Here is a 12,330-nt window from a genome sequence, read left to right as displayed (position 1 = left end):
AAACGCACCTACTTCCAGAAAAAGGTCTAGTTTGCAAATTAGGTGAGACTTTGGGTTGAAATGCGAATTGGTCTGCAAAAGGCGGGGATTCATGGCATGCTCTGGTAGCAACATGTGGCGCCTTCCCCATCTCCTTGCTGCCACGCACTAAAGCAATTGGTTCTCGCCATACATTTATTGAGAAGATATGTTATATAAATCTTTCTACGCAAACGAGCTTCGGTTCTGATCGTGCCCGCATATATACTTCGAATATTTATCAATCTTTTCCGAATTCCGAAACACGGTGTTCTGGGTCGGCGCCATTGTTTTCTTGAACCCACTGAGAATAATCTTGGTGGAGAAGGTAAAAAAAAAATCTTGGGGGAGGAGGCAGAGCTCAATCAGCTCGTTAATGGAGGTACCTGTTGGGTTTGTAGCCAAGCTCTGGATTTTTCTATCTTTTTTACCATTTTTCGCGTCGCTCCTCCTTCTTGGACTTCTCAAAGGTATGTTGGATTCATGTTTATATATATATATATATACGTTTAGTTCTCGTTGTGCTTCTGTTTCATTATTTTTTTTAGCATACTGTTTTATTTGTTATTATCTTTAAGTTGGTGAGTTGAATGTAGCTTAGGTAAAGAAATTAGTTTAATGACAGAATGACACATGCTGCCATTGGCGGAATCGGTGGGCAGTCTTGGAAAAGTCCATTCTACGCCCCCCGAGTGATTCTGGTCATATGATGTGAAATATCGTGCATAATGTGATTTTCCATTGAAATATGAGCTGCAATAGGATCTAATGGTTGGTTTTGGGTACCGGGAGACTAGCCTAGACCAATGCTTAAAATAGAACATGTAGTAGTTGCTAATAAATGCAAGTTTCAGCCATGTCTAGCATGATTGGTTTTTAGAATGAGTTTCTCCTGAACAATCCATTAATGTAAAGAAAAAGAAACCTATTATTATAGCAACCATAGGAATCCTATCAGATTAATTTCTTGTAGTTAATGGAATAATGGGATTAGTAATATGTTTAATTAACCTTCATTACAATCTGAAATGCTATGTCTTGACCAGTTTTTCAAGTCTTAGTTATGGTTGACCTGAGTTGGGAGAGAACACACTCCTTAGCTTTTGTGGTCAAATTTATTGTGACACAGTTCTTTAAGAATTATCATTTCACCATTGGTTGTGCGAAAACCCGTTTTGACATATATTTGGTGGACTCGGGTATTGTTTGCTGGAGCAGGGTTGATTATATGTCCAGTCGCCTTCACCATAATAGCAGTTGGAAATTCAGCACTGGTTATTGGTCTTTGGCCCGCACATGTTATTTGGACTTACTACTGTGTGGCAAAGTACGTATAGTAGCAATATAGTTAACAATTGGCTTTATCAATGTTACACAATGCATATGTTACTATGCCTACTTCGAGTTTTGCTCTGTTATTGCTCGTCTTTGACTTTAAAATGCAGAAGCAAGAGGTTAGGGTGGATTTTGAAGATTCTTGTATTGCTTTCGTTGCCGGTGCTTTTGATTCTCTGGCCTGTCGTTGCAATAGCTGGAAGTATTCTTGGCGGAATAGGTTATGGGTTTTTTGCTCCATTGATTGCTACCTTCGAGGCTGTGGGGGAGAGAGTGACTGATAAATGGAAGCATTGTTTTTTGGTCAGTATGGGATTTGTATTTAACATTAATCACTTTGAGCAAGAAGATTGATGATTGTCACGGTTTTTCTGTCTGATTGTACCTTCCTGTTGTCGTGGGTTTTCAAAATTTTAAGAATGGTTTTAAGATGAAGCTAATGCATCAATTTTAAATGTTATTTTACTGCATACACTAGAAGGTTAAGATTTAACTAACTGCAAGACAATAATGTGACTAGTTTTCTCTTTTTCATTGAACTTTGCTTGTTGCTTATGCGCTTTATGATACCAGGATGGTTGTTGGTCGACTCTCGAAGACAGTTGTACGATAGTTCGAGATTTCATGGATTTCTGCTTCCATTCGTACTTCTCCTACATGGATGAATTGAGTGAGGAAGTGCACGAAGACGAGAAACCGATGGAAATAAAGTGAGACTCTTAACTCAGACTATGCACTTCTTTTGAACTATCCTTCACATGAGAATAATAATGACCTTGTTGTTACTTAAGGTTATCAATGCTGCCAAGCGGTTTCTTGGTTGCAGTTCTAGCTGTTCCAGTAGATGTCCCCCTCATTACGGCGATAGCTCTTTGGAAAAGCCCTTACATGTTGTTCCGAGGATGGAAGAGGCTATTAGAAGACTTGGTTGGTAGAGAAGGTCCATTCTTGGAAACTGTTTGTGTTCCATTTGCTGGTCTAGCAATCTTTCTATGGCCTCTGGCTGTAATTGGGGCGGCTTTGGCAGCTTTCTTCTCGAGTTTTTTTCTTGGCCTTTATGGTGGAGTCGTCGTGATTCAGGTGAGCGTTCAACATTTTTTATGCTTTTTATCGATTCCCTGAGACCAACATTCCCTTACGAATATAATAAATTCTCGAGGCAAAAAAAAAAGAGTTTGTGCTTTTGAGCTCAATCTCAGATAAAACATGTTTTTTTGTTCATGTTCTTCAAAAGTATTGATCATTGGAAAATTGGACTTTTGTGAACGCAAATTATGTCTTCAATTTATTAGAGGTGGAAATGTCTGAAATAGGATTAGCAAACAACTCAATGACCTACTTTGCAATTGCTAATTTCCATCTGATTTTAATTCAAAACTCGTATAGAAACAGATCTTCCTCTCCATGTTTACCATAGTTATTTAATTACCGTTGAGGGTTAGTGGACTCTTAATGGTCGGTTAGGAAGGGAGTGGACAATCAATGCATTTGAATGTAGAAGTAATGGAGTTGATAGTGCCTTAAGCTCGAGCCAATTAGTTTAAAGTTAACTCTCACATTTCTTTGGCTGAATTTTCGAGCAACCTCGCCCAAAATTCTCTCTGGTTTTTTAGTTGTTACAGTGGAAAACAGATGTTTCTAAGTTACCCCTATGCGAGGGTTAATCTATTGCAAGAAAAATTGGGAGTTTCTATGGTTTGGTATCTTGATTTTGTTTTTACAAAATTAAAATATATTTCTCATTGTGAGATGAACCGAGCTAAGAAGTATTTTCTTCGTCTGAGTAGCTTGTTTAACTCTCACCTCGTGTTGTTTCCTTTCTGTTGTTTTGGTCCTATCATTATACTGTACTCTCATCAGCCTAATGCTTTGAGCCACGTGTTCGGTTGATTTCACCTTTATTGTTTATCTCACACACACATTTATTTGTTTGAATAAAAATATTTCTAACCAATCCTAAGATCAATTGGTTGTTTTGATTTTATACGTTAATTATACATTGATTGCTAAGATTTATTGGTCGTTTGATCAAATCGGTACGCAGGAAGGTTCTCTTCAGATGGGACTTGCATATATTGTGGCTGTGGTATCTCTATTTGATGAATATTGCAACGATCTACTTTACTTAAGAGAAGGTTCATGTTTTCCAAGGTAGACGCCACTAATAAGATTCTGAAATTTTCCTTCTCGGATCTATTTTCATCTTGTTCTTCTTCTTCTTCTGTTTTTCGTTGTAACGTGCTTGGGATTTTGAATATTATATCAATCATAAACAACATCCGACTCATTGAATCCTTCTGCCAGGAAGGCCTCGTTACCGTAAAAACAAGAATGATACCAATGAGATCGAGAGAGGACAGTCAATTGATCGAAATGGTTCCCACAGTTTAAATTTAGTTTCGGAAGGATCAAGAACACTTAAACGAGCTATCCAACAATATACGCCAATGCAGGTACACATACTTGTTCTTGCCCTCCGCAGCATGGGTAGCTTTGGCTTGTGATATGAAAAATGGTGGTACTTTTAAAATAGGTGTGGGATTGGCTCTTCAAATCGTGTGAAGTGAACGGAAAAGTGCTACTTCATGAAGGACTTATCAATGTTGAAGATGTTCAAGAATGTATTCTCAAAGGAAACTGTAAGAAGCTCGGTATCAAGCTTCCTGCATTGTCGATTTTACAGTGTCTCATCAAATCATCAAAATCTGATTCTTCTGGATTGGTTCTCTGTAAGTTGATGTTCTTGGGATAATTTTCTTTGAATTTTCTGGTTTCCGAGATATCATGATCTTTTCGTGCCGTGTAGCTGAACAAATGGAGTTAAATCCGACCAACTTTCCAAGGGATAGATTGTTTGATTGGTTTCTGGCGCCTCTCCTGACCATGAAGGAGCAGATAAAGGGACTTAAACTCGAAGAGAACGAGGAAGTATTCTTGAAAAAGCTAGTCATGGTATGCAAAAACGATAGACCGGAGGAATGGGACGACAGCGGGTTCCCATCTGATGACAAAGTGAGAGTAGCGCAGTTGCAGGCTGTGATTAGGAGGTCTGTGCACTTCAACGACTATATTCTAGATTTTACTTGACACAACACCTTTGCCTCGATTTCCAACATTCTGCCTTCTGTTGCAGGCTCCAAGGGATAGTTGGCTCGATGGCCCGACTACCAACATTTAGACGACGATTCAAGAATCTGGTGAAGGTGCTCTATGTGGAAGCAATCCAGATGGGCCTATCTCTCGGGGGCTCCTCAAAATCAGGATTTGGTGGCAAATTTCTGAATGGACGTAGGAATGATGAAGAGGGTAGCATTCGAAGCAGCACCCGTGAACGTGACGGTGACATGGTATGAGCATGACCATTTGTAGCTTCAACTCGAACAGCCACCAGTAGGCACGATGAACCAGTTTAATGGTTTACTCGGCGGTGTGGATATCATTTATTGCACACAAAATTCTGAAGTTCTTCTCAACTCCACCTTCTACCTTTTAATTTATTGGCTATTTGTTGATATTGATATCGTCTATAATTTACTGAATTTGTGTAGCAGAAGAACGAAAACTTGATATGATGAACACGATATTGAAATTATACGAAGTCGTTATATTAAAAGAAATTAATGTGCATGTGAAAAGCAATTTAAGTGGGATTTTATGGGTTGACGCAGCTCATCTGTCATCAAGTTTTGAGTTTGAGACAGGTGTTTGTTGTTCTATTGTGATAATCATCTCTTTCAACTTAAAAAAATACTTTTCGTATATATTTTATTGTTATATATATTTATATATAGTAATTTTCTGCTGCGATCAGGTTTTAGTGGTTGTTGTTTTTGTTTTTTTTTTTGTTTTTATATCATTAAAACTCGATATTGGGTTTTGGAAACATGGTTGGAAGAAAATTTATATATATATGTGTGTGTAGTAATTAAAGATATATTACAATTATATTAGTTAAGGTTTCTTGATAAATAAATAAGATAATGTTTGCTAGTATTTATTTTGAGAGTTTATAAACACGGCTTAAATCATCAGTGCTTAGGGTAAAATGTTCGGTTAAAATCGAATCGAATTACCAAAGTTTGATTACCGGGATTTTGTTTCGACAAAACCCATCCGATCGAATTTTCCATAAAAAAATCAAATGAACTACAATCGATTAGGCCAATAACTTGTCCTCTTTTTTCTTTTCTTTTTTTTTGTTTTTTTAGAGGATCTTGTCATTTTTGTGTAACAGCAAAATAAGTTCAACGAATAGTTTTTAGAATACTTCAAGCGCAAATTCAGTCATTTAACCTTTACATGCAAAAGTAGTACTCGAGCTTCAATATTGCCAATTTATTAAAATGAATTGTAAAAACATTTGATTCATATATGAAAAACTTCATGGAAAATAGTGAAACAATAATACTTTTTTTTTAGTATAAATTGCATTGAATATCGAAATTACATCATATTGCAACACTAGTGAAATTTGTCCGCACACCGACGGGACTTGAGCATGAACTCGAGACGTGCTTGTCTTGAGCTAAGAAATTAGCTAATTCTACCTAAATAAATTAGGAAATCTACCCGCAGTCAGCAAGAATCGAACCTGAGACCTCGTGGTCTCAGGGCCTCAGTCTTGACCACTAGGCCAAGACCTCATTGGCATAGTGAAACAATAATACTTGACATCAATTATACATTAATAATAGTTTTAGGGAAATTATTTGGGTAAAATTAATAAGTTCTAAGAAGGGGGTTTAATGCATACGGCCCCCTTGTAAATGTTATAATTGGCTCATAACCCCTCGTATTATTTTAAGTGGCTCCACGGTCCTCGCGTATTTGAAATATTAGCTCACGTGTCCCCGATCCATCATTTTTGTTTTGCACGCGCGTAAGATGCAGGTGGTGCTTGTAGCGACCCTGCATGGAATCACCTACTAACTGGCAACTAATAGCATGCATTAAACTTAATACAGAAAAATACTTAACAGAGTAAAAACGTGCGGAAACATAATCATAATTTACATATCAGCTTAGTAACATAATTCAGGCTTAAATCTGTAGTGATACAACCAAATCGAAAGCTTAAACAGTAAACATTATACTGCTAAATCGAATCCTGCTGTATAATAAAATCCTCAAGGTTCCTGCTCCCTAGTCCTGCCTTGAACTACCAGCTCCGTCCATCCTGCGACCTGCCCCATGAAATAGGGTGTCCAAGATAACAACTAGGACGTGAGCGCTAACGCCCAGTACATAGACATGAGTAAACATATGTATATAATGCATGCAACATGATGACTGGTACAGGGTCATCTGAAAAATCATGCTCAGAACCGGCGCCACATGAGTGCTGCCATCGCACGGATCAACCTCTGGGTGCAACCACACTCGTCTAGTACACCAGAGTAGACAGACATAAATGCCCCCACCGTCGCGGTACTCTCAGTGACAGACTATCGAATATTGAGCTGAGCGGCTCTATAGTCAGGTATAACAAGGTATATACTCAACGTGTATATGCACATGACATATGAATATAGAAAGCGGTAAATCATATATCATGTCATATAATAATGCCAAATAAAATGCAACATATAAACATGTATACTCGCTGGCAATTTCAGTCAATGTGTACGTACCTCTAGGCTAGTTCAAGTATAGTAAGATCCTAGGTTCCAAGCCTATATTCAAAAGTTCACCGTATCACTACATAAATTCTATAAGCCTTAACTAAGCTAATAAGTACTCCCAAAACTTAAATAGATTCCCGGACCATACCTTCGTCCGTAGTTAGCCCTTTGGAGTCGCTAGTCCCGAATGACTATAACCACACCTTGGTTATTCCAGAACCTCTATTATAACCGATAGGGCCCTCAAGTGTATATCTCACACTATATAACTGTAGAAGGAAACTCGGGAATTTGTATTTACAAATGAATCTGAGAAGCCCTATTTATAGGCAAAATTCCCGGCCAGGATCGGAGCTTCCGATCCAGCTCATTGCATGCATGTGTGACACGTCGGGATCGGAACTTCCGATCGGAGCTTCCGATCTGCTCTACGTTCAACACTTGTCAAAATTCGTGGCTGAGTCATCGAGCATTGCTGGCAGCTGGAGATCGAAACTTCCGTTCTAGGATCGGAGCTTCCGATCTCTGTGCTTCCGCTGAGCTTCCGAAGTGGCTAGGATCGGAACTTCCGATCTGGGTTCGGAGCTTCCGATCCGGCCCAAAGTCAAAAGCCCAAATTCTCTTTCGAAGTCCAATAATACTCCGAAATTACTAATCCTTAATCATGTTTAACATATTATTATCTTAAAATGGAACCTGGGTTACTACATTCTCCCCACCTTTAGATATTTCGTCCGCGAAATAATATCTAAAGACAAAATCAAGATAACAATATGAAACATCAAACCATGTTTTATTACAACAACTGTAATTATATCTTACATGGTAAATCAAAAGTACAAAGCAAACAACTCAGGATATTTCGCTTGCATACGACTCTCAGTTTCCCAAGTTGCTTCTTCAACGCCTCGGCGCTGCCACTGTACCATCACAAGTGGTATAGTCTTGTTTCGAAGAACTTTCTCCTTCCTGTCTAGGATACATATTGGTCGTTCAACAAAAGACAGATCTGACTCTAGCTGTATATCAGTAGACTGAATCACATGAGATTCATCAGCTATATACTGTCGAAGTAACGACACATGAAAAACATTATGTATACTGGAAAGATTTGGCGGTAAAGCCAAACGATATGCATCATCTCCGATCTTTTCCAGTATCTGGAAAGGCCCAATGAAACGAGGAGACAACTTGCCTTTCACGCCGAATCTCATCACCTTTCTGAAAGGTGATACTCGGAGAAACACATGTTCACCAGGCTCAAACTGAAGTGGCCTGCGACGAATATTAGCATAACTGGCTTGTCTATCTTGAGCAACTTTGATCTTATACTTGATCAAATCTACCTTGTCTACAATCTGCTGCACCAATTCAGGACCCTCGACTTGTCGTTCCCCGACTTCATCCCAGAATAATGGAGTACGACACCGTCGACCGTATAATGCCTCGAAAGGTGCCATATCGATACTACGATGATAACTGTTATTGTAGGCAAATTCGATCAAAGGTAATTGATCCTGCCAAGATAAGCCAAAATCCATGACAAAAGAACGTAGCATATCCTCCAGCGTACAAATCGTCCGTTCTGACTGCCCGTCATTCTCCGGATGATATGCAGTGCTCAAACTCAGAGTGGTACCCAACGCCTCCTGAAAACTACCGCAGAAACGTGAGGTAAATCGCGGGTCTCTATCACTGACTATGCTCACTAGAATCTCATGTAATCGCACTATCTCCTGGATGTATAAACGTGCCATGCGATCATAATAATATTCCCGGTTATAAGGAATAAAGTGTGCTGATTTCGTCAAACGATCAACAACGACCCAGATAGCATCACACTGACGTGACGTCATAGGTAAGTGGGTGACAAAATCCATAGTTACGTGCTCCCACTTCCATTCGGGAATCTCAAGATTCTGCAGTAATCCACCTGGTCGTCGATGTTCAGCCTTGACCTGTTGACAAACCAAACATCTTGAAACAAATTGATACACGCTTCGCTTCATCCCTTTCCACCAGAATCTAGTTCGCAAGTCCTTATACATTTTCATGCTACCAGGATGAACTGATAATCGACTTCTGTGAGCTTGAGATAGAATATCATTCCTGAGCTCCGCATTATCAGGTACAACCACCCGATTAGATAAGCACAATAAACCATCTGCCTGAAAATGAAATCCAGATGTATTAACTCCATTGGCTAAACGTGCCAAACGCTGAGTCTTATCATCAGATATCTGAGCATCTCTGATCCGAGAATACAATGCTGGCTCAGATAAAATAGTATACAACCGAATCCCATTTCTCCCTTTCTTGTGCTTGAGCGTAAAACTCAATGAACAGCACTCTTGAATCATATGAGATACTTCACTAGTCTGAAGTGCAGAAAGTCTCACCTGCCGACTCAAGGCATCAGCAGTAAGATTAACAGAACCTGGATGATATTTGATTTCACAATCATAATCCTTCAGAAGATCCATCCAGCGTCTCTGTCGCATATTCAACTCCGCCTGAGTGAATAAATACTTCAAACTCTTGTGATCCGTGAATATCTCAAATTTCTCGCCATAAAGATAATGCCTCCAGATCTTGAGTGCAAATACAATGGCGGCCAACTCAAGATCATGCACTGGATAGTTAGTCTCATTCGTCTTCAACTGTCGAGAAGCATAGACAATAACATGTCCATGCTATGTCAGAACACATCCCAACCCCTGACCAGAGGCATCAGTATAGACAACATAACCTCCTGATCCAGAAGGTAGAGCTAGCACAGGTGCAGTAGTAAAACGTCCACGCAGCTCGTGAAATGACTCCTCACAATCCGAGGACCATATGAAGGCAACATCTTTCCGTGTAAGCTGTGTCAAAGGTGTAACACCCCATTTTTATCTTAAATGAGTTTATTTGAGTTAATCGGAGATTGCAGAGTTCGCGAGCCGAATTGATTTTGATCAGGGTCCTTTTTGCAAAAATTGGATTTTTCAGGGACTAAAACGCAATTAATGGATTTTATATATTATCTTGTCTAGTTTGACTTGGTCCATTCTCTCCCTCTCCTTCCCCTTGCACGCATCCTCCATTGAAGACGCCCCATTGAGCTTCCAAGCTTTCTGATTTCAGTCCGAGCTCGATCCGGCCGTTTGAATTTATTTCTGAAGGCAGATTAGTGATCACTGCAGTGAGAGCTCCGTTATACCGTAAGTATTTCTCCGATCAGATATGTTTTGTTTTTCGGAGGTTGTTAGAATCGATCTAGATTCTAGTATGTTGTTCTTGGCAGAGTTCTGATCGTTTATTATCTGTCGGTTTTGAATTAGAGCGACGTTCGGATTTGTTGTGATTTTTGGAAGCCATTTTCGAAAGTTTGAGTTTTGAGATTTGTTGGGATTGCCATGTTGTTGTTGTATTAGCATTGTTATGAGATTATATCGGTATTAAACTGCTGTCTGCGTTTCCGGTTTGTTCAGTTTTTAGCCGTTATGCCGTCGGTTTGAGTTTTGAGATTTCGAACCGTTTTTGAGTTGTTGAACTTGGCTTGTAAGTTGATCATGGTTATTGACCTTTGATTTGTATCTGAACAGATTCGTTTGGAGTTTGTCAAGCCCAAGGTTAACAGCATTTGTTCGTTTCAGAGATTTGGATGAAGATACCTTGAGCCTTGTTGTTGTTTAGATTGGTTAGACTTTGATACAATATTTTGTTGTAGCTTCCCAGAAGTTGGAACTACTGCCTTGAAAGGTAAAAGCAGTCATCGATAGCGGGATAGCATACTCGGGACAGTTGGTTCTCGAGTTTCCCTTAAAAGCACATACTTGCATCTACACTTGTTCTAGCATGAGGAACTTGTGTCTTGTTGAATTGCTTGAGCTTTTATTATATGGCTATGTTTTATATTATGTTATGCATTCATCTTGAGCCAACTTTGATTTCAGCGGGCAGAATAGCCCTTTTTGTTTAGACGTTTGGGAACTATAATTGAGTGGCCTAGGTCGTAGTCATTTCGCCTAGTGCTAGCATACTCATTATAGTTGCTCAAAGTCTAGAGGAGTGGGATACGTGGCACCACCTCGATTGGAAGAGTCGGTGAGTGGTTACGTGATCTCATCCTCGGGATCCCAAAAGCACAGCAGAAATCCCTCGTTTATCAGATTTGATATCCCGGTTTAAAGACATGCATTTCATTACGTTGTTATTGATTTTGTTGTTGTTTTGAAAGCATGTTTGTTGTTGTATTACTTGTATGTTGCGTTTACTGGGATTATCATTCTCACCGGTTATCCGGCTGTTGCTTTGTTTTGTATGTGTACTTGGCAACAGGTGGGGCAGGATCAAGTCAGAAGAGGCATGGTTAGCTTTGAGGGAATGATGTAGAAGTGAGACTCGGTTTAGAAGTCTTGTTAGCATGACAATCTAGTTTATGTTTTGAAGCATGTTAAGAACTGGAACTTGGATTGGAAGTGGTCTTGCTTGTGGTTAGAACTTTTGTATTCTGTATTCGGCTTGTAATAGTTAGCATCGATGCGTGTTCTTACTTTTATGTATTTAAATGCTATGTTGTTGGATATATATTAGTTGGATCATGTTAGAGTTCTTTTGGTTATGTTATTGCACTTTTGGAGGCTTGTTTTGAGCCAATTCAGTAGGCGATGCGCGCACGCGCCTCGGGTGGCGTGCCTCGGGTGGCGCGCCCGCGCGTCCCGCACTTCATTTCGGAAGTTTTGGGCAGAGCTTCAGGCGCGCCCGCGCGAGGGCTTGGGCAGGACGCCATGCGCGCCCGCGCGTCCCCTTTTAAAAAAAAATGCTCTTGGCTTTTAATTGCTTACTTATTGAATTACTCATTTAATTGTTATTTAGAACCGAGGTCTCACATTAAGTGGTATCAGAGAGTTAAGATTCTTGGTCGAACTAGAGTGAGCGGGTAGATCGAGTCTGCGTGTATTGGCTCCTCGCATGTGGTTTAATTATTTTAACTGTGTACTTAATTCCATGCGAGCATGCTTTATTATTGAGAATTATTGAATTACATGGTTATGTGATTTAATTTATAAAGCATGATCTACTTAAGATATAACTGTTTCTGTTATCGACTGGTATCCGGTATTCCAAGCGGTTGTAAGGGCACTGATTGTAGCGATTGAGATATCTCGTGTCCTAACCTTTGATTATCAGATGGGTCCTCGTCGAGTGATAAACAGAAACACACCGCCAGTTATCCCTGCGACTGAGCAAGCTAGCACTGAAGTTGATCAGTTGGATGCTTCAGCAACGCCTATGGAAACTTTGTTGAAGAGGTTTCAGTCGTTCAATCCGCCATTATTGATGGGTTCAGAAAATCCAGTTGACTGCGAGA

The 12,330-nt window shown here is 39.7% G+C and overlaps 1 protein-coding gene across 2 annotated transcripts; it reads left to right on the top strand.

Moving 5' to 3' along the window:
- The first annotated feature begins 156 nt into the window (after positions 1–156).
- Positions 157–4,901, top strand: LOC140884246 (uncharacterized membrane protein At3g27390). Of its 2 annotated transcripts, none has more exons than XM_073290938.1 (10): positions 157–488; positions 1,237–1,345; positions 1,464–1,656; positions 1,927–2,063; positions 2,145–2,433; positions 3,398–3,504; positions 3,662–3,806; positions 3,887–4,082; positions 4,160–4,400; positions 4,487–4,901. In XM_073290938.1, the coding sequence occupies exons 1-10, from the start codon at positions 395–397 to the stop codon at positions 4,704–4,706; spliced, it is 1,731 nt and encodes a 576-aa protein (XP_073147039.1). In that variant the 5' UTR covers positions 157–394; the 3' UTR covers positions 4,707–4,901. The 2 variants fall into 2 exon arrangements, with proteins under 2 accessions (XP_073147039.1, XP_073147040.1); XM_073290939.1 differs by having other exon boundaries at positions 378–488; positions 1,237–1,354; positions 1,550–1,656.
- The last annotated feature ends 7,429 nt before the right edge of the window (positions 4,902–12,330 follow it).

Source organism: Henckelia pumila, chromosome 2, assembly GCF_033568475.1.
Source record: "Henckelia pumila isolate YLH828 chromosome 2, ASM3356847v2, whole genome shotgun sequence".
In the NCBI taxonomy this organism is placed as follows: domain Eukaryota; kingdom Viridiplantae; phylum Streptophyta; class Magnoliopsida; order Lamiales; family Gesneriaceae; genus Henckelia; species Henckelia pumila.
The sequence above is the reverse complement of the archived record's forward strand: the minus strand, read 5'-3'. Positions and strand labels throughout refer to the sequence as shown.

Bases quoted from the DNA above. Each gene is read 5' to 3' on its own strand.
- LOC140884246 (XM_073290938.1), top strand. From the start codon at position 395: ATGGAGGTACCTGTTGGGTTTGTAGCCAAGCTCTGGATTTTTCTATCT. The intron at 3,807-3,886 runs GTACACATACTT...CTTTTAAAATAG, and splicing joins AACAATATACGCCAATGCAG to GTGTGGGATTGGCTCTTCAA. The intron at 4,401-4,486 runs GTCTGTGCACTT...CTTCTGTTGCAG, and splicing joins TTGCAGGCTGTGATTAGGAG to GCTCCAAGGGATAGTTGGCT.